Here is a 27,800-nt window from a genome sequence, read left to right as displayed (position 1 = left end):
GGGCAAGACGCGATACGGACGCTGGCACAAGGTGGCGTGCGTACTGGTGTCACTTTCCATGTCTTCTTAGAGCTGCTGGAACTGCTGCCGGTCGGTCCCAGGTCCGAATACAGTAGTAATGCTCTTAGAGCAACCACCATGCCTCATTACCTCACCGACTAAATGTGCGGAAACATAAATGAGTGTAAAATCCAAGGCGCCAGTGAGTTAACCGATTGCATAATACAGGTCAATAAAGAATCCTTTCCATCTCATGTCATGCAATATTCTATGTACTTTCATTATATCTGTACACAGACTGTGGTCCAAAATTGCTTAAATACATTAACCACCGCCACAGAGCTTAAAGCCTGTCAGGTCTGGAAGCGTTCAAATAGATTGCCATTATATACAGAAAAGTAATCATGAATGCTGACATTGCTAGTTCTGCTGGCGTTCTTTCCTGGGTTCTCCCGTCCCGCATTATTTCGAATGTTGTCGTTAGAAGCTCCTTGTGGGTCTAGATACTTCCACTGAGATGAATTCTACAGGTACTGCTAGGAAACTGGCTGAGCGGATCACAAAGGACAAACTGCTAAAATCGATGGGTGTCTGCAAATGATTGCCAAGAGAAGCTTAAGAAATGATTATCAAGGAAGGAAATGGTAAGAAAAGCGCAGACTGTCGCAAGCATCAAGCGCTTTTTCCATCTTCCCCTCCGAAGAAACGAGCTGGTGACGGTGTTTTTCAAGCAATCCTAGCTGACTTTGCACGAGTGGACTGCAGTTGACGACAGGATGGGAGAAAGGAGGAGGAAAAATTTTTGTTTTGCTTGATATGTTAGAAACCTCCATCAACTTTGTAGCATTACTGCAGCGGGATACGATGCGTAATTACAGCACGGAGCCTAAAATAGAACAAATAAAAAACAAAAATAGCTGCGAAAACACGAAGTGAATAATCGCTGAATGTGCAAAAAATCCACAATTTAATATATTATAAATGGTTGCCGGGTCCATAAAAATTCACTGGTGAGACGATCGAGGTAGGGGGCTCGTAGAGATGACTAATAGGCATTGGTATTTTTCATGGCAGCTGGCCCTGCCTAGCAGCGAGGTTGTCGTGTGTGCTCAGTGGGCGATAAGTATCGGAGTCAGAAGGGAGTTTGCGCTTATAAAGGCATAAGTCTTACTTGCCTCATTCAGCGCAAACCCTTCCTTGTGTGTTGACACTCCATGACACAAAAAAGATGGCGTCCGCATGCACATGGAAGAGGACGAATAAATTAATGGTTGGTCGCGCGAGGTTATTCGAGTAGAGAACCTGGATCGCACAAGTCCGACAGGTGGCAGCACCTGCCATCCCAGGACCATGGCGATCCGCTTAACCGCTGCACTACAGCGCCAGGAGAGGTATGCGGACTTCCAGGCATCTATGAATGTTAACTAGACGAAGACCAATTCTGCACAGATGGGTATTAATTGATTAGCTGAGGCGTCATACCCTGACGGCGGAGCGTGGGCCGCGGTACGGCGGCGACTTCCCTCATATTTTTGGCACACGCAAGCAGTCTGAAGTGTCTTATGCGCAAACATATCCGTGTCCCTGTCTCCGGTCGAGCGCCACCCAGCAGCAGCTCGACTCGATGCGTCGAAAGCGGGTAGAAGACCGAGAATTCCGGCAGCTGCGTGGCGTCGGGTTATATCACGCCGCACTGCGCACCCAGGAGCAGCTCGAGTTGATGCACGGCGACTGCGTCCACGAGGTGACCAGGCGGGCTTACGCCTTTTCCCTCTGCCGACTTTTAGATGGAAGCGAACAGAGTCTAAAGGTAATCCTGTCAGCCTTAACCCACTAGAATAAACTCCTCCACCAAAACGCACTTTTCAAAAACTAAGGTTTCACTGAATGAGGAAATATTTTGCATAGATACTTTGACCAGCAGTCAATAAACTTTGTCAACGGGGTAATACAGTCATTAACGTAATTGGTCAGTCGATATAGGCACAATGTGAAGGAATTAATGTTGCAACCATGGCTTCATTTCAAGAAAAAGTAGCTTCCAGATAAGTTATAAAGACATATCCTGTTTTCATTCAGCCGCTAACGACCGCCAAATTTTTCCTCCGGTAACACCAATTTATTTTTCTGCTTATATAATGCGATTCAGAGTAAGATTGAAAATCTAATTTCAGGCAGGGCTGGTATTACGCACGGGTATACAAAACGCAAATAGAGGTAGGGGGTAGTTGGTAAATACAGTAGTGTTAATAACGACGTGTACCTTATAGTCATGTAAAGATGCAAATGGTGTTACTTCACATACACCGAAGACGTTATTGCTAGAACTATCCGAGTAGGAGACTGCATGGTTGCCAGAACAAGATTGATAACTTAGTCAGCGCTGATAAAAATATACTGTATGTTACCCTCCGTGACTCACTGAAGTCAATAGATAGCTGTGACAATGGAAAAACAAATAATCGAAGAAGAATGCGGTAAAACCGCCAGCTCGCCTCCGCCAAAAGTAAAATAAGCGTAAGCAATCTTTGTGCAGGCAACATATACCTGTTGACACCAAATGAAACGTAATCAAATATATTCCCCAACTATATGAGGGAAAATCAATTAATGCCATTATTTTCAATACAGAAATAACAAATTAGCTTTAAGCGATAACATATCCAGTAATATTCTAAATTGATCAACACCACAAAATAATTAAATAAACTAAAAAATCCCCTGTGCCCCTTGGTTTCTGTGGCTGTTGGCTTCTGTCATATTTATAACGAGACCCTCATTCCACTTCCCTTGTTTGCTTAATTGCTTAGCGAGGGCATCGGTTCTGGCAGCCTTGACGCCATAGGAAGCATAAGAGGGTTCTCACGCAGCTTCCACCCTCTCCGTTCGATGACGTTCTACGTCACACCTGCGGTAACTCAGGACTTTCTACGTCCGCCGCTTATGAACGTGGGTGACGCTGATGAACACTCTCAAGGTTAGGTTACTTGTAAACATAAATACCCCGAAAGCAGAAGATTTGACAGCCGTCGCCGTAGCTTAGAGGTAGAGCACCGGACGCGTAATTCGGAGGTCGTGGGTTCGGATCCCACCGGCGGCATGTGGTTGTTTTTTCTTCTGCTTTTCTAATCAATTAGCTTTAAGCGATAACATATCCAGTAATATTCTAAATTGATCAACACCACAAAATAATTAAATAAACTAAAAAATCCCCTGTGCCCCTTGGTTTCTGTGGCTGTTGGCTTCTGTCATATTTATAACGAGCCCCTCATTTCACTTCCCTTGTTTGCTTAATTGCTTAGCGAGGGCATCGGTTCTGGCAGCATTGACGCCATAGGAAGCATAAGAGGGTTCTCACGCAGCTTCCACCCTCTCCGTTCGATGACGTTCTACGTCACACCTGCGGTAACTCAGGACTTTCTACGTCCGCCGCTTATGAACGTGGGTGACGGTGATGAACACTCTCAAGGTTAGGTTACTTGTAAACATAAATACTCCCGAAAGCAGAAGATTTGACAGCCGTCGCCGTAGCTCAGAGGTAGAGCACCGGACGCGTAATTCGGAGGTCGTGGGTTCGAATCCCACCGGCGGCATGTGGTTGTTTTTTCTTCTGCTTTTCTAATCAATTAGCTTTAAGCGATAACATATCCAGTAATATTCTAAATTGATCAACACCACAAAATAAATAAATTAATTAAAAAATCCCCTGTGCCCCTTGGTTTCTGTCACTAAATGAATAATATTATGGCAGTAATAATGCAGGATAAACACGTTTTGAATAAAAAAATAATATAATTGTTTTTTTTGTTTGTTCAACGTAAGTGGTTGTACCAGATCATATGAAAAAAAGTTAATGTTGAATATTTATCACTTTTTATTAGCTACACGCAGCAGAATTTGAGAGCACTCTTGTACTTCGGGGAGGCAAAAAGAAGAATATGAGGTCTCAAAACGGAGCGTTGTGGTACAGTAGATGTAACTTATTTTAATATCTTTATTTTGAATTTCTTAAAGGCCACTTAGGGCTGTATTGGCGACAGGGAAGTTCTAAAGTACTAAACAGCGCTGTTTTCTTTTCTTTTATTACAATACAACCAGAAAACTGTTAAAAGACTTCAGGATATCTACAAAAATATCATTTGCACTGCTATCAGCCTGAAGATTACATAAAATAGGCTCTTATAGACTGAATACAGCCGTGCACGTTGATCTGTTACAGACAGCGCCAGTGCGCTGAGGACAATAAAGTTGCAGAGGTCAAGAAACATTTTAAGTTTAGCAGGAATCATTCTACAACATTTAGCATATCAGTGTCAGACGTAAAATACTAAGCATGATTCGGTATTGTGCGTAACAGAACACTAGTAATATCAGTGTTGTGCTGAATTACCTAGATCTGTGTCTTGCAAGAAAGCCCAACAAATTACGTCACCACACCATGCGCCTTGGTCCCGGCAATTTTTGCGGTCTATTTTAACGAGGCGCAGGGGATTGTTACGAAAACGCACGTAATGGTAGTATTCGGCCAAAATGAATTGTATCATCCGGTGTTCGGAGAGAACTGGGAATAAACAGGATCCAGCTGTGAAGCTTAAAAGGGTGGAACTGATTAGAATGACGGAAGTCTTACAATGTATGGTGGAACTACGTAATGATTTTGAAGCAGCCATAATATCATTAAGCAGTCTGGCAAAGAAAAATTGAAGGGAAGTGCAAATATTCCAAGATTCAGATATTATGCGAATAACATTTGCTGTTAGATTCGCCCCGCACTTTTACCGTTCTTTTAATTCGAACTTCGTAAACACTGATAAATTACGAAATATTATTTTCACTTGCAGTTGTGGAAAAAACACCGTGGAGTTTGCAGGCACGTTCACAGCTTATCATCTTGCACATAACAGATGAGGTTTGTTCTAATCCGTTAGGTGCGAGAAACGCAGGCACTTTTCGGGACAGAGGTGCCACAGATCTACAGCCGCTGACCTACATCACTCGCCGTGTCTCCAGAGCCACCTATTGCTCCCAAAATGGCGTCTCAATCCCACGCGCCGAAGTGTGGAAGCGTTTGCTCTGTCTGCTTTCGGTTTGGGGCGAGAAGGACCTCACACGATGAGTCGACAAGCTGACGTATGCTTCCCGCCACAAACTTTGAGACATAGGCTGCTACTCTGATAATGCATCAGCAGACGGCATTTATTTTTGGATTTTTGCTGCAAGCTGGATGCTGCCGTTGCGTTGCCTCGCGTATCAAGCTAAAGCGTTGGAACGCCGTTCCTGGGACAATCTCAAACGACTACCCCTTATAACAGGAATGAACTAGGTGATACACAGTTACAGCGCCACTGGCGGTGAATTGTTTGCTGACACTCGCACGTACTGGAGACTTCAATCTCTCATAGGACGTTAATGCGTTAAACCAACGCCTTGACGGTCATCAAAACTCGCTGCGGTGCACTCGACCAGCAAGCGCCAAACGAGCCATTAGTGCATCATGCTACGACGCACGATAGCTTAGCTGTGAATGCGCTAGCGAAGAAAGTGACGATGACGTAATAGTCTTGTCACGAACGGGCAAGGGGATTCGGGACGACAGAGCAAACTGGGAAGAAGCGGCCCGTGCATGAGTTGTTTTGCGGCCATCGCTTTTCTCGCACGCAATTTTCTCTTGTTAAAACCCATAACGTACGTATTCGAAGAGAAAGACAGAGGAAAACTCCTCTGAGTCAATATCTGATGGTCTGGCATAGCGTGGTTTGCGTGCTGTCTCTCACGGCTTAGTTTCGATTGCTCTTCTTTCGGTAGGAACAGCATATATGCCCTGCACAGGCATCGAAGTTTCGACACGCGCTGGATTCATTCATCGGAGAACGCTGCGGTTGGTCTGGCATATACAGCGCTTTGCCGTCATGGAGGGGAGGAGGCTTGAAAGACTGTGCCCCGGTCGCGTTGTAGCATGAGCTGCCGCTCTTCGTCCCCTTCGTGGGCTGTCTTTTTCGTCACTTTGCCTATAAAGAGGGGTATGGCCGCCCTACATTTCTTCACGAAAAGATTTAGTGAGTTTGGGCGCCGTATGAGCAGTAAGCCAAACCGTCATACTGTCACATGTTATAAGACCACGAAAGAGTTTATTGCTGTACTGCTGCTGAATAATTATTCTTCCACTATTCATTACCTTCTAGGTCGTATGACAGGAATGAGACATGGCGACTATGAGTGATATAAAACTTATGCCTTTTAAATGTTGGTTTTTTCAAGAAGTGCATGTTGTTAATTTACCCTCTCTGCGTTACTGTGTGAATTTATTTGAAAATATTCCATTCGCAGCCAAACGTTTGATAGGCAAATCCCTATGAATTTCTAGTCGCAGGATTTATTTAAAGCCACAGGCACAGCTGAATACTTCCCCTCCGTATGCCAATGAACAAGGGGGCTTACCTCGCCGCTGACATTGGATATCCAACCATTCCTATTGCAGAAAAGGACCAAAGGTTGGTTCCAGCGCGGCCTCCTGTGTGAAGTCTACGAGTTGATTGACGTCATTCAGCGGCGCACCGCCAACGGGACTCGGCGTCGTCTGCACCGCAGTGAGGCAAACTGCCTCTCCTTCGTCTCCAAACTGCTCCTTGCAATGACGACAGGAGAGGCAGCTCGACAACCGGAGCTCTCAGAAGTCTCCTCCGCTCTCGGGGAGGTTCTGTGCTGCTGCTGCTGCAAGATGCTGCCCTCGTCCGGAATTCACAGCGGCACCATGGTCAGTGGCAGCAGAAAGTCTTCGCTATTATTATCTCAACTATCCTAACTATAGGAGTACTTGAAGCTGGGCTTGTTGGTGCATATTCGTGAAAGACATGAGAGCGCAAAACGGGGACACGGACGAGGAAGGGAGCAGCGCTCGTCCTGTTCCCTTCCTCGTCCGTGTCCCCGTTTTGCGCTCTCATATCCTAACTATTATTCCAGTATTCCAGGACTCAATGAGAAATGCATGCGTGACAAATCATTGCGAGGCGTCAGTTATATCAAACAAACATCTTTTTTTCCCGGATAGACAGGTAGGCCAGTGACCATCGGGTGACTATTCTTCCATCTCAGAACTTACTTAAGCAAGAACGCTATTCCTGATTCCAGCGTGATTCGTTGCTTGTTTTCTTTGCATTCTGGTTAAAAAAACCTCACGGATTTCAGCTTCTGCCCTTAACATCGTCCAGAGTAGAGGTCTGAAACAGTCCTGACTAGGCTAGCCGCATTGGGAGCAGCTTAAAATTGCCTAACGCTAGTAGCCTACCGGCGGAGAGGAGATAATAGAAACCAAGGTTAAAGGTTTTTAACAAGCAAATAGAACTACAGGAGAATTATTCAGAAACCAATGCGCATATTTGAAAACGACCGATGAAAACAAGCACTCGTCGCCCTAAACTTCCTTTCTTTTATAGAGAAGTGTTCTTTCGTGTGTTTTTTTTTCTCGAGTAGATTTATATCTTTAGGTGGTAAGACAGCCAACAAGAAGCGAGTAATCCGTGTCTGGAACAGTCTAAAATGCTCAATATCAGCGGGCCACAAAGCAAAGCCCGGCTGGTCGTGTGTTTTTGACCCCTGCTGGAGTGCTATTGATCGTATAAGTTTTTTTTTCGGCACTGCCAAACCCGCACGCTTTCTGTGCATGCTTTGGACTCGTTCTTTTCCTTAAGCGCATGTAGCGCTCTGGCGTGTACAGATCCATCACCTGGGAACGCCATATGTCACCAGGGGAAACAGTGTTTGCAACGCTAAGTAATGTATACAGCCAGCGCACGAAGACAACTCAAAAATATAAAACATGGTACAAGCAGCAAACCTTTTGGCTCTCTTTTATAAAAGGTAGAAAAAACCGCAAAGGCGTGCGACGAAATTCGCAGATTTCTCTAATTAGAACTGCGCACATGAAAAGAGCGCGAGTCAAGAAAATTTAGAGGCGATTGCACAGCTCACGTTCATTTACAAGAGCCATGAGGTGTAACATTAGGCGTAGCTAAGTGTAGCTAAGCGCGAATGGAATTGGGCCATTCTGGTTTTTGGTCCTAGGAGGCGAATGAGGATCCCGACTTAAAAATCGGTTCTAGAAGAGAGCAGAAACGCTGACCTAGTGCTACTTTTCACCACCTCTAGACGCCCATGCTCATCGAATTCAAATTGCTGATAATGACAGCTTGTGAACGTCATTTAGACTACTGAAGAACCTACTTAGCAGGATATCAACAGTAAGCAGGATATCAACTGACGCAGTTAACCTGACCACTGGAGTGATCACAAACATTCTCGTTGGAATTGAAACTAGGCCTCCCAAACGAACAGCATAAAACCGCTTTTGTCCGCTGCCAATGGTTGCGAATAGCATTGGTGATAATGGCAGTAAGTCACTACTGAAATGCTCAGTGGTCGGTGTTACCAGAAGAGCTATTTCGTTTGCAGATGCAGTGCATCTACCAGACCCTTCTTACAGCGGGGAAGAGTATCGAGCACGTCGCCCCCTTCTGCCTGGATGCGCTGATAAAGCGCCTCACGTTCAGGTTTCTTTATGAACAACTGGTGCCTCCAGATGAGCGGAAAATGCTGCTGGAGCTCATCGAGCTGCGGGCTAGCGGCTGGGTTTTCAGACCTTCTCAGACGGACTATTACCACCCTGGCAACACCGATGAAGGAAACCAGTCGCAAGAAGTGCTCCACAAGACCCGATGAACAGTTTTCGGTTCTGGTCTGGCGGAGTGGGGCACAGCCGGGCGATGCGGAACAGGAGAACCGACCACCATGGCAGACGAAGGACATCCAAGCTACAAGTGTAGGATGTCGATGATAACTCGCACCTCTCAGTGAATCATGTTCATCACCATATTTCATGTTCTGTCGTTATCGGCTTGGCGTCACCTAAGAATATTTATAAGTAATGCTCTTATCAAAACTGCATTATTTGCGATAGATTGTCTTCGATGCGTTAAATTAGCAAGAGACAGATATAATTTTATAATCATGCGGATATAATTTTATAATCATGCGGGTCATGAACAAATTGCTGCTCCTGAGTTTGTTAAAGACGTTATCAAGATCGGGCCAGTAGGAAAGAACTATCACTCTAATATATATTGTGCACATGCGCTGGGCTCACTAGAGCTTGCGCTTCTCTAAAGTCAAGGTACCGAAAGATTTGGCTAGCTTATCAAACTATAAATGATATAACGATTAACACTTCTCCAGCAAGCCTAATGAGCATCACCTTGATGAAGCTTCCTACCTTTGCCAACAAGGCGAAGAAATACGAACGAGTGAGAGCACTTAGAAAGCATCTCTGACAGAACCTCGCATTTCGCTTACCATGCCTCTCTGCCACTGAATGCGGCCCTTCTCCGATAATCATTTTTAGATCTTTGACTTGGTCTCCACCGTTAAGCTGACTATCACAGGTGCAGCAATAGCACTTCGTGTCCTACCTCTTTTGCTCTCCCTCAGGGATGAGGCTAAAATTATTCTTGCTGTAAGCTTATTTCGGTCAGGCCTTTTATTAGAAGAGCTAAACGTTTATGTAGGGCTTACTTCATTGGAAATATTGTGAATGGACATTAAAATAACAAGAGAAACAGGACAGACCTCTAACCCACATAAAATTTTTGTCAAAAGCATACAGCTCACGGAGTGTGTTCCTATGTAGCTTGTTGAGCATCACCAGCGTTACACATTTCGCGAAAGTACGCGGAGCTTTCTTACTCATCCTTCCGACAGTTTGGATCCCCGTGGATGCCACAAAATCTCCACCACAGTGCCAGCAAGCAAACAACATGAGCTTTATATTTTGAGAAAGGCTGTACGTTTTATTTTACAGTAGTTGGTAATAATAATGCCTAGCGAGGTAATAAAATTTTCAGTCTATGTTGAAAATTTCACAGTATATTTAGTACGTTATTGTATTAAGGTTCGCGCCTGTATTTAGGAAAAATTGACGCGAAAGCTTATACAAAGCTGTGGGAAAGCTGAGAAAGATATGTTCGATAAGTGAATACGTGCATCTGCATGGCGCTTCAACACACATATTTTTGAGCATCTAACGAAGCCAATGTGGTCAACTTTAAGTGGTCTTCCGACCCCGCATGCTTGGGAGTAGAAGCGAGCGCACGTTTTCCTTTTTTCGTTTCACTGCTGCTGGGATATTTTGGTCCCTGTCTCCCCAGCAAAGCCATCGAAAGCGAGACACTCTACAGGCTGTTTGAGATATGAATGCGCCTGCTGAGACGATTGAGTAGATCAGTTTCTCATGTAATTTCTTTCTTCTTCTAGTATGTTCATAGATATTATCTTTCTGACTGGCTCATATGTTACTTAATCGTAGAGAGAGGATGATGAGCTGTAGGCTGTGGAGCTCTACAGCCCATGCCCATTTTTATTCATTTAAACTGTATTCTGTCTCCCATTCATCTAGGTGGGTACGGGTGCATCGCAACTGCGCATGACTGACCTGCTGCTCGCGGTATGTGGCATGTGATCGCCTGGAGACTAGGGCGGCGGAAGCAGCGTGCGGGGGATCCCAATAGGAGCGCTGTTGGGGCGCGGTCACGCTATTCATGGCCAGCATGATCCGTTTGGATGTTCAGGGTTGTCAACTTCCATCTTTAACCCGGCTCCGTGCTGCCGGCGCTCCGAGAAGCGCCTCTCGCGGGCACCTGGGCGCTGTGAGAGTCGTAGGCGGGCTCTCCGCCTTTGCCTGCTGCAGCACGTCCCTGCTCTTGCGTAGGCAACTAGAAACTTTAGCCGGCGCACTTTACCAGACGAGAAACCTGGAACACCCGGATGGGGCCCCCACTGTGCCGTCGCAGTGGCTCTTCAAGAGCCCGCGAGAAGCGCTCCGCGCAATGCCAGCGGCACCGTGCCACGGTCAAGCTGGTAGTAGATGCATCTCCACACGACCGTAGGGGCGGCAACTTACCAAGAAGACAAAAGATGGAAACGGCGTCTACGAATATTGAATAGCTGTTTGTCTTGAGTGGCTGGTACGCAAGCAGCCTGGTTTCTTGTACCGCTTCAAGCCCCCTTTATCTGCGGCGTTCCGTCCAAATCACGCCTCAGTGTGCTTGTTTAGTAGCACTAAGCGGCTAGCGCTCATTTTGCTGTAGTACGAGTATTACGCTCTGGAGAACCCAGAACACAAGCTCTTCTCAGCGCTGCTGCGTTATTGGTTGTGCTTTTGTTAAGGTGTTGGATTTGTGCGGAATAAATTGATATCTTATGTGCTGACTATGGGTGTGTCACTCGCCGAGGGAGACCATGGCTCGCAAGCCTCGTTCTCTAGAAGGCCAGGCCTTCAAGGTCTGGTCATAATTCTGCCGATAGTCACTTGCACAGCACCTGAATATTTCGTTAGAGGGCACTGATGAACTAACGCGTTTCGAGTGACATGGTCAGCGCAAGCTTCTCTTCGTCGTGGCTAGGCCTAACAGAGACAAGTATTTTGCACGACGAGACCTATCGAGCGAAGTCACACATGAAAGAAATGTGTCATGCAGAAGAATCTATGACAGTAGCTTCTTTCTTGAGTGAGAAGTAGCGCAAGAAGTGCACTCCGAAAAAGTACCATAAACAAACACTCCTGTCTGCACACCTGTCGCTCGACAGACCAACGATAGCAACCTTTGTCGAGACACATATCCCGTGACAGAAGTCTGTCGCACGGGAGAATGCATGACTGGAATCCGTGTCGCACATCAGGAAAGTCGATCGAGCGAAAGGAACTTTCGTCGCGTTTTTTTATCAGGGAATATATTCAGCAATAAAAGCTGAATATAATTAGTAAAACGAAGACAAAGTGAAATGGCTGGTACACTTGGCTTTGAGCCGTCCCTTGTTGCCTCTCAGCATTTTGATGTGTAGTTGGGCAGCAGGCAAGCTCCGTCCGGAGCAATGACATTGGCGTGTACATAAACATTGCGCTACGGCTTTGGACATTTCTAAAGTTTGTTGAGTAATACCATTAGAAGCAGATTTCAACAGCGCTGCAACGTTCACTGTGAGAATAAAAGGATGGCACCATCTAGCTATCTGTAATAGTGCTAAAATAGCGTCTGCTAAACAGCGATATTGACCCAATGTCAAGATGACCATCTTCCTATCGACCTCAAAACTTGGATCCTGAAGTTTTTAATCGCAATGTTATTTAGTTGAAGAGCTTATATGTGCTTTACGCTACAACAGAGCAACCATTCTAAAGCTCAGTACCAGCACAATAGCAGCTGGGACAAAGCACTTTCCCTCACGACATCTGGCATGCTGGATATTGCATAAATCTTAAAGCTTATAGATGGGACAAGCCACAGTGAATTAAACCGCATGATTATTTCATGTGATGATCCTATTCAACCTCAATTACTATGCATTGAGATTAAAACATGCAAATTTCAACTTTTTCATAACTTCTAAGCAGTGGAGAAAAATGTGCGAAATTTTTTAATTCACTCTGAAAGCTGCGAGACCTAGTCGACGTCTTCCGGAGTTCTGTGGTTGGCCCAGGAGCCTTGAGAGGAGGTACTAGTGGTAACCGTCACCTGGGGCTCGTAGCGTCATATCCCTGCGAGCAAGATTTAAGAGAAAACATTAATGCACTTGGAGCATTTCTCTACCGACTAGGCTCTACATTTCCATACTTTTGCGCGGTCCGCTAATGGTCGCCATGACATGTGCATGAAGCAGGACCATGAAGGTATTTCTGTGGACTTTTTACACTAAGATCCGAGCAATGAAAGAACAAACAGGAAAGTTGAATATAATTTCTTGTTCGGTGTACTATCCTCGTTGTCTTCATTTTCACCCTTTCGGAGCTCGCGACGGAGAAGGCATGGATTCCAAGCATTTGGAAGATAGCGAAAATTATTTTATTGAGGAAAGATGCAGGTAAAGGGTACGTCTTAGATAATATTCGACCAATTGCGCTAATTTCAAATTTAGTCAAATTAATTGAAAGGGTAGTGCACAGTCGTCTCACAAAACATGTTCAGGATGTTAATGGCCTTAGCTCAGCACAGATTGGCTTTCGTCGCGGATGCTCTATATGGACCGCGCATGTGGATCTAGAGAGAAGAATCCGGCTCTCGATACGCAGAAGAGAAGTTTCAGCTTTGGTGAATCTTGATGTAGCAAAGGCCTATGATAGTGTAGAACATACTATTTTACTTGACAGACTTGCGCAGTTACATCCTCCAACCTACATTTATGCATGGATATCTGAATTTCTAAAGGACAGATACTTTTACTGCGCAGAGGGTCCCTTATGTTCTAATACTTATCATCAATCAAGAGGAGTGCAGCAAGGTTCGGTACTATCACAGCTGCTTTTTAATATTTTGGCCAGTTACATCCCCATCCGTCCTGATATAACAGTTTTTGTGTATGCAGATAACAGCTTTTTTCGCCTCGGCCACGGATATCCATTCCCTTTACCAGATTCTGCAGGGATATTTGGATGCTCTTAGAGTTTGGTTGCACCGTATTAATTTATCCCTTAATGTTAACAAATGTGGCATACTGGTATTTCCTCCAGACACGCCCTTGCACATTTCATTAGCCCATCACTATAATCTGATTCGACAAGTGGAATCTGTTACACATGTAGGTGTTACTTACCATCCAACCTTAGATTGGAGCCTTCATATAAAGAACAACGTGCGTAAAAGGAGAACGCGCTCTAGGCCGGCTGACACGAATCGCCAATAAAAGGTTTGGGATGTGCCGCGACACATTATTGTTGCTATACAAAGCTTATGTAAGACCTATACTTGAATTCGGTTGCATTTTGTTCTCTGGTAGCGCAAACTACAAGGTTCAACCCTTAATCTTACTGGAAAGGCGTGCTCTACGTCTCTGCCTTGGTCTCCCAAAATCAGTTTCAAACGCCCTGCTTTATCTCGAAGCCAGTATGCCCGATTTAATTTCCCGCTTTCAAATACTCACGGTGCGAACTTTCCTCAGGTCGTTGGACCCGATGACTAATGTCAGTACTCCTATTTTTGTGTCTCAGCAGGCCTTATTTTTTTACCATCTTTGGCCACGATATCAAATGCCACAAATTACCTTAACGCAGAAACTTTTAACACCAATTGGTGTTGATCTCAGTTCTTTGCAGTGGGTTGACGACACGCCGGCAGCAGTGGAATTCCATTTTAAAAAAATCTTCCCATCTCATGCGAAACACATGCCCACAAACATTTTAAACGGCATTCTTTATGGTCATAAAGCGGAATTCCCCCATCATGTGGTGCTTTCTACCGATGCCTCCGTCAGCTGCCAAAAAACTGCAATTGACATCTTTTCGCAGGATTTGGCATGGAGCTATTCTGTCCGCATCCCAGATTATATCCCTATATTCTTTGCGGAATTTTTGGCTCTTGGAATGATCCTGCACAAAATTCCGTGTCATATATCTCACGTTATCATCCTGGCTGATTGTTTGTCAGTTTTAGTCGCCCTTGAAACTTCCCAAAAATTTTTTTCTGCCGCTTCCTGCGATTTTTTGTCCCGTCCACTTTAAAGGAGGTCCGTTTTGTCTTGGTTCCTGGTCATGCAGGCATTCATTCCAACGAGGTGGCTGATTATTTAGCAAGGTCAGCTCTTGACGGGCCAGTAACGCATCCCGTCCCGAATTTCAGTCTGCTGGCGATCTCAAGGTTTCAGCGGTTCCAACTCATATCAGCCAGGTTACGCGATCCCTTAGTAAATACTACTGATTATCAGCACTTAGCGTATAAATGGAGTGGTATACATAAGGAAATTTTCATAGGATTACGACAAAATATCGGAGCCAAACGTGAATTTTGAAAAATGTATTCATGAAAAACGACAGAAGAAGATTTGAAGTGAAATAACAAAGAACATTTTGGCTATAATAATAATAAAAAAACTCCGAGACTTTTAAAGGAGTTAGCAAATCAACCTACCAGTTGCAATTATGCAATCATGGAGATTCCCACAAATTGAACCCAATGCAAATCCTTTGGCGCTCGCTCCGAACGATAACAACACTGGCAGAGATAACGGGAGCCCTAACCTGGAGAGAGGGACCTCCAGGTAAATCTTTCTCTGAAGTGCGAACTTTGGACAGTAGAGCAGGAAATGGTCCACAGATTCAAATTCCCCGCATGAGTCACATAGGTTTGTCGGAGACCACCCACATCTGCATAGGTATAAATTTAAACTGGGAACCCTGCACCGCAGTCGCGTCATTTATACCTCACACTGGCTGGTTTTACACGAACGGACGTCCTTGGCCAATCCCCCCACGTGGGTATGTGCCATTATAAAGAGGTGAAGAAGAAGAAGTGTGCTTCAGCCTCGTTTGGTTCTCGTCCGGCGCCATCATGGAATCTCCGAAGGCCCATGTGATCAAGCCTTATAATGTGCACAAAGGCCACCCTCTGCATCCCCGCAAGCGGTGAGTGCCAGATGTAGTCAGCGTAGAGTACGCAGACTGACTTCGTAATAATTACGGGGAGGCAGCCCGAGAGCTGCGCTTCTTCTAAGGTAACAAGGTAACCGCTTGCGCTTAAGGGTAACGGAGTGGATACCAAGAGAAGGCAATCGTAGCAGGGGGCGGCAGAAAATTAGGTGGTCGGAGGATATTAAGAAGTTTGCGGGCATTGTGTGGCCGCAACTGGCTAAGGACAGGGTTGATTGGAGAGACATGGGAGAGGCCTTTGCCCTGCAGTGGTCATAGTCAGGCTGATGATGATGGTGATCATGGGATGGATTTATCTGGTAACAGGGAAAAGAACATAGCGACTGCTTGACACAGTGAAAAAGGTCAGTGCAAGTATGTTTTTCAGGTCTTCAGTTGATCCCTTCACAACTAGGGGCCTGCTAGCAGAGTTGCAGGCAGCATTACTGGAAAATTCGGAAGCTAATACATGACAGTTTATCTGCGGAACGCACTTACGTAATACGATGGCAGTTTTCAACTTTAAAGGTTTGCGTTAGCTTTGATCGTAAAACCTTTGTCTACGAAGGATTGCTTAAAAACAAGTAATAGCGCTTCAAAGAAGACAGGACGAACGAGAAAATATCGAGAAAAAGAGACTTACTATTATTATTTCTTAGCGCTATTATTTCTTTTTAAGGACGAACCACCGACATTCCCGAACTTATTCCCTTCTGCGCAGGATTGGATGTCGTCGAAATATTTTGCGAAATCCACGATTTTTGTTCGCAAGTGATATGTACTATCGGGGACAAACGTGCTATACTCCACGCAGTGGGAGTCGGAGCAACGGAAAACTGCGGCATTTTGGCGAGCTAAGGCACGAAATACTTAAACGACCAAGCGACATGTGTGCTGATAATAAAGGTCACGCATTGGCTGTATCAATTCCAGATGCCGCCTGTAGATGGCGTTGCAAGGCGGTTTTCCGTGGCTCCGGCTCCCGCCGCGTGGAGTGTAGCACTTTTTTCCCCGATTGTACATACATGATACATGTGAGTGGCTCGTTCTTATAGTTCTGTTCTGACGCAGGCTTGTTCTGATAGCAGCTCCGGAAACAAAATACCGGACGGAAAAACATGGCAGTCACATTTTCTTTCCATGCGCTGTGGAAAAAAAGACCAAAAAGCAAGGAAAAGAACCTACGATCGGAATAAAAAGAATGTGGGGACCACAAGGTCTCGCATTTCTTCCTCTAACAAGACTAGATTCCTACCAAATGAAGTGAACAAAGTGAAATTTACAGCATCAGCAACAATTATTTTCCCGAATCGAAGCGTCTAATAGCGGATAAAGTGATTAAAAATTTCCGTGCATTTACTTCGGTTTATTCCTTCCCTCCATGTCGTTAGACCCACAACTATAGCTCAGACAGCGACTAAGAAGTCTAGTATTGGAACGTATTCAAAGAATGTATCTTTTTCAAAGAATGTATTCAATGAACCTGTTTTTTTTTTTTTAAGGAACGCTCAGCAGAAAGCGCATATTTTTGTAGAGGCGATCATTCACCCTGACACATCTTGTTTTAGCGTACTGCCTCGCACACTGCTTTCACCCGGTGCCTCTCACAAGAGGAGGTAGGAAGCCTGCAACTGGTATACTTAACATGAGGTTGTGTCCCAGAGTACTGCTAAATATTTAACAAAGTCCTCAATGCAACCAATTGAATGGTGCGGAAGAAATTCCTTTCGATACCTTTATACGTGACGGAGGACATCACAAGAGACCGGTTTGTGTGCAGAAAAGGTGATAGATGATCTGCACAAGTATTTAAGCGATTACTCAACACAGAAAGAACGCATTGTGGGCGGGGGTGGGGGGGAGAGTGTGTTCAGTCTTTCTGTACCGTAACAAGATGTCGCTGTGAGTAGGTTTCTATTATGGTTTGGTTTGGTTTTTTAGTGTTTAACGTCCCAATGCGACTCAGGCTATGAGGGGCGCCGTAGTGAAGGGCTCCGGAAATTTCGACCACCTGGGGTTCTTTAATGTGCCCTGACATCACACAGTACACGGGCCTGAAGAATTTCGCCTGCATCGAAATTCGACCGCTGTGGCTGGGAGTTTCTATTACGGTATGGAACAAGGGTGGGGCTCTGGCGGTGCTTTGTACGAGGCTTCAGAAGGTGAGGTTTCGTTCCCAACTGCGCCGTTATTCTCAGGCTGCTGTCGTCATCTGCCGCTCCTGTAGAGATCCTAAGATAGTTGCTTGTAGAGGCGAAATCCTCAATCAGCAGACTTCCTTCCCGAGTCCCTATCAAGGCGGTCGATTCGTTGTGTCTGGCTTCTTCACGCGGGGCGCCATGCAAGATGGTATCTGAATGGGACGGCAGTATGGGGTTCGGAACACCGTAATGATGCGAGAGTTGCAGCATGTCGGTGCTGATGGGCTAACGTCTTCATTTCAGCTTAAAAAAACACCTTACATTGTCCTTCTTCTCGTGGACGGCGTCTGCCCTATAGGCGCGGTAAAGATAGACGGAAGCCAGGTTGCCCGAGTTCGCGATCCGCGAACTTGTTCTATTTTGCAGCACAATGTTCCCGTGCGATATTTATTGTAGTGAACAGCCGAGACACTGGCGACGTGCAATAGGGGCGCATCGATAAGTTTATCATGCGTTCTCATTCTGGGGAGCACAAATACACGTATACCCTGGAGCAATACTGCAAAATAATGCGTGCGGAGCATCTTCTTCGAGACACAACCATGTCTACACTATCGCGAATGGTGTTCCTCATTATAAATAATTCCATTATTTTCCATCATTGAATACTATCGTCTTAAGACTTTGTAGGCCGCACTACTATCACCGCAGTCTTAAGCAATTATTTTATGTTATTTTATTCAAGCAGAATACTTCACCTCTGTTTTGGAACCCCATTTTTAATGCGATGCCATTGGTCAGTCGTTAAAGAGAAAATCCCCCTTTTCTCCCTGCGTGTTTCAAGAAAGCAGGCAGCCTGTCTGCCTCGCTGCAGAGGGGGCAACCTCTCCCCAATGACAGGTGGAAATAAAGTAAATTCAAATAAATAAAACCACGCCTCCTTAGCGTGGCGCTGTGCATCAGCTCGTTGTAGGGTGCCTCGGTGGCCAGCGCCGCTAACGATTATCAGGGCACCCTGGCTCGTTGGTCGAGTGATAGCATCCCGACTAATCATCAGAGCAAAGGCGAGCCTCATGAGAGCTTGGAAAGATCAACCGAGGTCTCACCAGCCGCAACGGTGGCTGTGAGACCTCGCGCCAGTAGCGCTATGTGAACTCGCCGGCGATCTATTATTCTAAGAATGAAAAGGAGTAAGTAAGCAGGAAGGACCTCTCATGATATTGCGTTCAACTAGCAACCGTAGTTTAAGCGTCGCTCAATTTTTTCTATCCTCCATGATTCATTTGTTTCAAATAACTGGAGAAGGGAGATGTCGCTGCGTCGTTGTGTGCTCAGTAAACATGCGTTTTCAAGACTGTATTTGAACTTAGTAAGTTCCCGAACTCTTCCACAGCCTTCCTTTGAGGCTAACGGTAAATGCAGACAAATAAATAACAAATAATAAATAACTAAATCAATGAATGAATCAACCAATCTGTGCCACACCGTAGTTGTAATTACAGAAGTCGCGAACATCCGACCTAGGCTTTGCTCAGCAGCTCTCTACGTTTGCACTAGGAACTGTAGCTACCGTCCCAGCACAGGCGAGCAGCTAGCTCCGGCCTGTCTAGGGTCGTTCATATAGAGGATTTTCTCTCACAGATCACCACCGAAAGAGCGTAGTGCGGGACTTCGGGCTCACGAGAGTGACCAGAGCACGCCGTCGTCGAGCGAAACGAAGGACAGCGCCTACATCACCGGCGGAAGCTATGCCTTCACTCTCTGCCTTGTCGTCGTCACCCTAGCCTTGTTGATAGGCACAGTGATCCTGTATCTCGACTACTGACCGAAGCTGGTGCGCATGTCTAGACGTTGATGAAAAAAGTGTCAACAGCGAGCGCCAGCAGCATGCGCTGGAAATCGGAGCCCTTTATTTTCTACCTGCAGACGGTCTCGCGGTTTTTCGTTCTATTTATCAGTATTACTGAGAAGCTTTTTATTGTTACACCACAATTTCGCCCATTGCACCGAACTTGCATGTTAATATTAAAGTTTTTCAATACACGACTGCTAACTGTGACAATCGGCCATGACTCCTTTTAATTAAAAAGATTTACTTGAGCAGAGTACATAGAGATAGACAGAGTAGATAGATTAGATGGAGTAGATTGAGTAGAGTAGATAGAGTAGAGGTATAGATAGAGAGAATAGAGAGAATAGATAGAGTAGATAGAGAGTAGATAGAGCAGAGTAGATAGAGAGGCCTGACGAAGACCTCTGTCCATCTGCAGTCGACGAAGGGGCAATAATATTTCGGCATATCAAGAAGATTTGTATTATACGTGTTGTATCGGTCACGACGCTTAGCAATAGACCACACAATCTCTTTGCATATTTTTGCTTCGTTTAAAGAAGTATGACCACCAAAAGGCATTACGTACTTTAGCATACAACCCAAGAATAATATGGACTCCATTGCTTATATTTTACCCGCAGTGTGACGAAGTAGACCTGATGGACGTGACGCTTTTCCCTGTTTTACATAGTACCAGTCAGCCATATCTCTAGTCTTCGTTGTAAGCACATATTTCCGCCAAAAATGCTTAATATCTTGAATAGCTCAGGCTAAGCTCCATGGTTTAAGGAGCACCGTAAGGCATGCAGTTGTTCCTAAAGCTTCTACTCGTGTTATGGGGCATTACAAATGCGCTTCCTCAAAAGAAAACAAATTAAGGCTCGAATTAGTTGTTTCAACCGTTCATTCATGTCAGCAACGTTCCTTTTGTGCGTTACGTTGGGCGCCCGGTTAGCGCGTGATAGAGTTAATGTGATGGGATTTCTGAATACATGCTGGCAAGAAGCAATGAACTCGACCAACCTTTAAAAAGGTTTGCTCGCTTCGATGTTATTCGCTGTATTTAAGAAAGTATAGTGTTCGGAAATGCATTGGGCGAGTAAATTATTTAAAACTGTTCATTTTCCAGTAAATAAAAAGACGTGTTATTTGGAGAAATTATCAGGACGATAGAATCCTATAAACATTGTTCTAGGTTCTTTGTTACAGGCACAGACCAGCACCCCGGTACTTCCGAAATTTCATGACTTCGAGATTCCTGAGAGTTTGAGGAACAGAACCTCGGTAAGGCTTTTACACGATAGAGAAAATTGTCGTCGTCAACCATATATAGTACCCGCTGAATGGCTTTAAACTGAAGCGTAGGATGAATGAACGAAGGGAAAAAATAACTGCTCTTCGTTAGATATCAAAGAATTAAATGACAATGGCACCTCTCACGTGACCATTATTAGGGTGTTCTGATTACGACTTACCGAGGCAACCATGTTTATTCGAGACATCACTGGCGGGCACACTCTGGTTACCTCGTAGTGACGGCATTATTGAAGGAGCCATAAAAAATCTCAGTCCCACAAAAAGCATTCTGTCGCAAGATCTCGGTGTATTTTTTATAAACCTTGCTTTTTTGCTGGCTGAGACGTAAGTTTCCTTGTACAAAAGTTGTGCAAGTGGTGTTTAATCAAGCGTACACGTTTGAAAAGTTTCAAGTTCAGTGCGTTTTACTAAACTTTCGTATCTTCCATTACACATCCAATGCACCCATTGCCTCCAAATGGACTCTCCATGACATTCGCTTCAAAATGAGCATAGAAGCGCCATGCGATAGGATGTGTTTGTCACATATCCTTTAGGAGCGCAAAAAGAGGAAAACTGCTAGAAAAGTTTGAAAAGCTGTTTTGAAATCCACTTTTGATTCAACCCATTTTGTGCCTTGCATTTCTCAACGTCAATAATGTTTGCTAAACGCGGTAAGTCTGTACAGACTCCGTTAGCAAATTATCTGACGGCATGAAAGAGAACTGCGGCGATTTTGACACCGCGAACCGCAGTTGCGTCAAGCCTTTGGCCAACGATGAGACAGCGCCTGTCCCGTCGTCTTCTTTTCTTGTGTCCCTGTTCCTGCGCTGTTTTGTCTCACGATGAGAGCTCGCACACATAATAAAACCTCGTCGTTAAGGGTGGAAGATGCGACCTATGGTCGCTGAAAAAAAGAGTCTGATGAAATTATATCGCACGGAATAACACTTAGAGGCCGACCTGGAGCCGTTCCTTAGAAAATCAGAGTTATCTAGCTTGCTATAGCAATGGTGACTGTAACTCATGCACTGTTTTGATTCTCAGACAGTTTTCTAACAGAAGAATCCTAGGGCAGATTTAAAGGTGTCACACAAAGAGGCGAACGCTTAAACTGTGCCTTAATATCGTATTCCCGAAATATTAGACGGATGCCTGGCTAATAAAGAGAAAAAATTGAAATCTGTCCTCCTGCGCTCACTTATTCAGGCGTAATGTCCTTCTCCATTCCGTTTCAATTCAAGGTGTGTCAGTAATAAGACAGGTGGTCAACATATGATTGGAACATCGTTGCCATTCGCGGTAAAATGAGGCACGTGTCTCAACATGCACTTTTTGCGCTCGCATTTATTTTTTTTTTGCTATGTACTCGTCGGGCGCATAACGAATAATAGGGGCATGACGCATAAAGTGGGTAAATAAAAATGTGTAGACATTTGGCCAAGCTTGAAGCTGCGCTATTCTCATCGGTAAATAAAGCTAGTCGTCACAGCTGCCTTGTGTTCTCTCGAAATGCGCAATTACCTTGCCTGGCTGTTTCGCACATTGTTTTCAATAAAATTGCTCGCGATATCTCGCGAGGGTCATCTACTTTGTGTCGGTCCTTACGCTGCGCGCAGCGGCCGATCGTGTCCCCGGAGAACGAAGATGGCCTCACGACCAAACCTCCAGGGACCACGTACCGGGTGCGGTTCCAGCAGCGCCCCAGTGCAGACCACTTCCCGTGGATGGAAGGCTGCTCCACTCCGTCGTGCCTCGCCATTCGTCAAAGGCTCCTAACTGCCATCAGGCCGCAGATGAACCCTTGCAGCGACCTCAACATCTTCTCCTGTAACTCTCGACCATCAGCAGCTGTCGTCGCCAGGCAGGCCAGCGATGATGAGCATCATTATGTAAGTGTGCCTCATCGCGAATAGGTGCCACTTAAAAATCCGCTCTATAACTCGCGCAGTAAGATTTCTTCACTACTTCACTTTGTGAGGTGAAGGCTTTTGTTTCAGAACCCGTCAGCAAGCTTGTACACTGTTGACGAAAAACTGTGCAGACAGTCGTGCCTACGCCACGGTAGGCGTGCGAACCTATGTACAAATGACAACAACGGCATGTGACGGATTTTTTTCTTCACTTCGGTATCTTGCACTTCTTTTTATGTAAATAGGCATTAAAACACTGGTGAATGGGTACTTATCCTTAGCGTGTTCTGGATAAGACTGCGTAACATGACGCAAGTCGTTGAAAACACAGTGATATTGTAGCATACTTGCTGACGAAGGGGGCTTTATTAGCAGGCACGAAAGGGAAGGCCAGGCAAGCTGGGGCAACAAAAGCGACAGATCCACACGGCGCGAGCCCTACTTCGTATGCGCCACCTGGCAATATTAGGTGGCATTATTCCCCCTTATGAAGAAAAAAAAACAGCGCTGTCGCTGTCGATGTAAGGGTGAAACAAAAAATAAACAAAAATAGAAAAGAAAAGTGTCGCAACTGAAGCGCGCGAAAACATCAGCACGGTTGCATTACCGTGTATAGTACGGCTTAAGCCGCACAACGTGCACAATGTCAGAGTCGGGCTGTCGGCGTCGCGGTTGCGCAGCACCGTCCGGAACCACTTCATAGTTAACCTAACTCACACGCCGTACCACTCTGTAAGGGCCAAAATAGCGGCAGAGCAGTTTCTCACACAAGCCTTGGCGACGAACAGGAGTCCACACCCAGACTTGGTCACCGGGTTTGTAGTCAACCTGTCGGTGGCGAAGGTTGTAACGGCGCGCATCCGAGCTCTGCTGTTGCCCGATGTGCACGCGGGCCAGCTGACGGGCTTCTTCAGCACGTTGGGCAAACTGTTGGGCGTCTGGGGCGAGTTGGTCATCCTCTGGGCACGGGAGCATGGCATCAAGCATGCTCTGGACTTCGCGTCCGTACACAAGGCGGAACGGGGAGGAGCGCGTAGTTTCCTGCAGGGCGGTGTTGTAGGCAAAGGTGACATACGGCAGGACCTCATCCCAAGTTTTGTGTTGGACATCTACGTATATGAACAACATGTCCGCAAGGGTCCTGTTTAATCGTTCGGTCAAGCCATTGCTCTGCGGATGGTAGGCCGTGGTCTTGCGGTGCGTTGTGCAGCTCAGCCGAAAGATGTGGTCGATTAGCTGAGCTGTAAACGCCGTCCCTTTGTCTGTAATCACGTGCGAAGGAGCGCCATGTCGCAGGACGATGTTGTGCATGAAAAACTCTGCGAGTTCTGAAGCTGTGCCACGAGGTATCGCCTTGGTCTCGGCGTAGCGAGTTAAATAGTCGGTAGCAACTATGATCCACTTATTGCCCCCTGCGACAAAGGGAAAGGGCCGAGGAGGTCCATGCCGATCTGGTCCAACGGAGCGCGAGGGGTAGTAACGGGCTTGAGAAAACCCGCCGGCTTAAGTGGTGGCGTTTTCCGGCGCTGGCATTCTCGGCAGCTTTTAACGTATCGTTTGACATCAGCAGAAAGTCAAGGCCAGTAGTACATGTTCCGCACTCTGGCGAGCGTACGTGAAAAGCCCAAGTGGCCAGACGTGGGCTCATCGTGGCAGGCGAAAAGAACGTCAGATCAGAGGTCGGCTGGAATGACGAGAAGGTAAAGTCTATCGTTGCCTCTCGAGTTCTTTTTGTACAAGAGACTTTGCCGCAAACAGAAGGAGCCAGGACGTCGAGAGAAGTGGCGAGGTATAGCCGTATCACTACCTTGAAGGGTGTCAGTGAGAGGGCGAAGGTCCGAGTTCGCCCTCTCCCGAGTCAGTAGGTCGGAGGCGGGGAGAGTACCAAGGAAGCCGCTGTCGTCATCGGGTGCTGCGTCGGCAGGATCAACTGGTGCACGCGACAGTGTGTCGGCGTCTTCGTGTCTGTGGCCGGACTTGTGGACAATAGTAATGTCAAATTCCTGGAGCCGTAAGCTCCAGCGTGCCAGGCGTCCAGATGGGCCTCGCAAATTTGCCAGCCAGCATAGGCAGTGGTGATCGGTGACCACTTTGAATGGGCGGCCGTATAGATCAGGGCGAAACTTCATGGTGGCCCACACGACCGCAAGACATTCTTTTTCAAACGTGGAGTAATTGCTCTCGGCGCGGGAGAGAGTACGGCTAGCATAGGCGATAACCCTCTCAAGGCCCTCTTGGTGTTAAACAAGGACAGCGCCAAGACCGATGTTACTGGCGTCGGTGTGGACCTCGGTATCGGCATCTTCGTCGAAGTGCGCAAGAACGGGAGGTGTTTGAAGGCGCTGGCGGAGCGTAGAGAAAGCGGTCTGTTGCTCAGTGGTCCAGACAAAGGAGGTGGTATTCCTGGTGAGGTGCGTCAACGGCTCAGCAATCGTGGAAAAGTCCGCAATAAAGCGCCGATAATACGCACAGAGACCCAGGAAGCGCTGGACAGCTTTCTGGTCGGTCGGAACGGGAAAACGTGCGACGGCGGCAGTCTTTTCGGGGTCCGGCCGCACTCCCTCAGCGCTCACAACGTGAGCAAGAAATTTGAGCTCTTCGTATCCGAAATGACACTTCTGGGGCTTAAGGGTAAGGTCTTCCGGGCGGAGGGCTTCGAAGACAGCCCGCAGGCGCTGGAGATGTTGGTCAAATGTTTCCGAAAAAACTACGACGTCGTCCAAGTAAACAAGACAGCTTTGCCACTTGAGGCTTGTGAGGACGGTGTCCATCATCCGTTGGAACGTAGCCGGGGCGGAGCACAAACCGAAAGGAAGCACTTTAAATTCATAGAGGTGATCTGGAGTCACAAAGGCAGTTTTTTTGCGGTCCCGTTCGTCCACTTCAATTTGCCAATAGCTGCTCTTTAAAGGGCAGCTGCATCACTTTTTTGAGAATTTTGCGATATTCAAGGATTAAAATCTATGTAGGCTGTAGGTAAAGCATGCCAAGTGTTTTTGCACTAGCATTTAAAATAGTGACGTAATCGACGATTGAAAATTGTGCTTCTCCTCAGTGCACTTGAGAAGTGCAGGAAAACTCAGCGTGACATCAGGGAAGGTATTATTTCAAATTACCGCGGTCGTCATCCACAGCCTGCCCTGACGCGTTAGACGCTGCCAAACAACTCTCGGCAGGGTTCGCCTTCGGTGGCGTTGGTTTTTTTTCCTTGAAAGCAGGCGTTTGTGCGTTGGAAATGTACCGATACCTTCGATGACGTCATCATGCGCCCCCCACTTGGCGTTGTGCGCTGCGGAGAAGCTTGAAGGGCACCCGAATTTTAATCGGCAATTACTTCACTATTTCAAGCGCTAGCCCAAAAAGACTTCGCATGCTTTACCTCCAAGTTACACACATTCGACCCTCTTAAGCTCGTTGATTTCTAAAACCTATGCAGTTTCCCTTTAAGTCAATGGACGAGAAGTACTTAGCGCGCCGTAATCTATCCAGCGAGTCGTCAATGCGCGGCAACGGGTAGACGTCCTTTTTGGTCACACTGTTCAGTTTGCGATAGTCGACACAAATCCGGAGAGTGCCGTCCTTCTTCTTAACAAGGACTACAGGTGAAGACCACGGGTTTTGAGAAGGTTGAACAACGCCATCGTCAAGCATTTCCTGAACCTGAGTTTGGATAACCGCCCGTTCTTTAGCAGAAACACGATAAAGCTGCTGTCGTATAGGGCGAGCGTCGTCATAGGTGATGATGCGGTGCTGCGTGATGGGTGTCTGACGAACCTTCGAGGAGGAAACGAAGCACGACTTGCATTCCTTCAGCAGCTGTTCCAAAGCCAGTCGTTGCTCCCGAGACAGGTGGCAGTTTATGTCGACGTTTTCAAGGGAAGGTTCGTCAGTGCCGGCTGCCGCGGACGCAAAACAAACGGGAATATCGATAACAGGTTCGGCAGAAGCGATAGCGGTTCCTGCAAAAAGGTGCCGGTACTCATTCGAAAAATTAGTGACCAGGACCGCAGACCGGCCACCACGAAGCGTTAGTAGACTGCGAGCGGCGCAGATGCCTTGAGTAAGCAGGAGTGAACGGTTAGCCTCGGCGACTGCTTCTGCGTCATGCAAGTCGTTGCAGGTGACTTTAACCAAAACACTGCTCCGTGGCGGAAGCGTGACACTGTCTGCAGAAACACGAAGGGTGGCACTGCGGTGGCAAGATTCGGCGAGGTGGGTCGCTTTACTGGTCGAAAAGGTGATGATTCGTTGGCGGAGGTCGATGACAGCACCATACTCCCGCAGAAAGTCAATGCCGATAATGAGATCGCGGGAGCAATTGCACAGAACTACACAACTGACGACGAACGTAGATCCCTGAATCTGAACGCGAGCCGCGCAAGTACCCTTTGGAGTAACGAGATGACCACCGGCAGCGCGGAGATGCGTTACAGAACAAGGCGTAAGCACTTTTTTTAGAAGAGTCGCCAATTTATCACTCATAATTGAATAGTCGGCCCCGGTGTCCACTAATGCACTGACTCTGTGACCGTCGAGAAGAACAGGTATGTCCAAGGAAACGCAGCTGTCTTGGTCAGATGACGGTGCTATCTGTTCACGGTCGGAGCGTAGCGGCGGCGGCGCGAGGTCTTCAGCGCAGCGACTCCCAGCGACCTCGCCCCCGAAGGTCGCTGGTCTCAGTTTTCCCGGCGAGGGCTCTGCGAGCGACCCTGTGCTGCTCGCGAGGAGCTGTGCGGGTTTGGGGAAGAGCGCCTCGGAGAAGATGAGCGCGGCTGATGCGGAGCACGGGATGAAAGTCGCTGTTCCGCGAGGAAGTCTTCAATAGCTGCAGGCCGGTGGCCAAACCGGGGTCTGGGCGAATTAGCTCGAAAGCCCTGCAGACCGAGGCGTCGATAAGAGAATTGCGGTAGAGATGGCCTGGTTCTCCGCAGTGAAAGCAGAGCGGCCGGTTGTCAGGTGTGCGCCAGTCATAGGCCTTCCGCAAGTGCGCTCGGCGACCGTCGAAATACGCGACTGGTGGAACTGGGGACAGCGGTGCAGGAGGCGTTACTGGAATCGGCGGTGGCGAAGCTGCAGCCGCGAGTCTCGCAACTTCGGCATAGGTGGGGCGGCTGTAGTCTCCCGGCAGAGGTGGTGTTTCGACGGTAGGACCCCTGAACGCCTGTTGCACCTCC

General features: G+C 46.8%; 1 protein-coding gene, 1 non-coding gene and 1 pseudogene across 3 annotated transcripts in view; all 3 read left to right on the top strand.

Annotated features, from left to right (window-relative positions):
- Positions 1–10,779, top strand: part of LOC149363000 (MIF4G domain-containing protein B-like) — a 29,638-nt gene extending 18,859 nt beyond the window's left edge. Inside the window, exons 4-6 of the mRNA XM_089569851.1 lie at positions 6,479–6,754; positions 8,449–8,815; positions 10,445–10,779. Coding sequence (XP_089425977.1) covers positions 6,479–6,754; positions 8,449–8,715 — 543 coding nt within the window. The 3' untranslated portion in view covers positions 8,716–8,815; positions 10,445–10,779. The remainder of the gene's footprint in view (positions 1–6,478; positions 6,755–8,448; positions 8,816–10,444) is intronic.
- Positions 3,522–3,593, top strand: TRNAT-CGU (transfer RNA threonine (anticodon CGU)). Its single transcript has one exon. It is a non-coding gene; the product is annotated as a tRNA-Thr (tRNA).
- Positions 10,780–10,812: 33 nt separating the features above from the next.
- Positions 10,813–27,800, top strand: part of LOC149362999 (uncharacterized) — a 43,703-nt pseudogene continuing 26,715 nt past the window's right edge. Inside the window, exons 1-2 of the transcript XR_016288216.1 lie at positions 10,813–10,905; positions 22,333–22,605. The product of XR_016288216.1 is annotated as an uncharacterized LOC149362999 (transcript). The remainder of the gene's footprint in view (positions 10,906–22,332; positions 22,606–27,800) is intronic.

The sequence above is a fragment of the Amblyomma mixtum genome, chromosome 2, assembly GCF_055824585.1.
Source record: "Amblyomma mixtum isolate Tamu chromosome 2, ASM5582458v1, whole genome shotgun sequence".
Classification (NCBI taxonomy): Eukaryota; Metazoa; Arthropoda; class Arachnida; order Ixodida; family Ixodidae; genus Amblyomma; species Amblyomma mixtum.
This window is presented reverse-complemented; position numbering and strand designations above follow the sequence as displayed.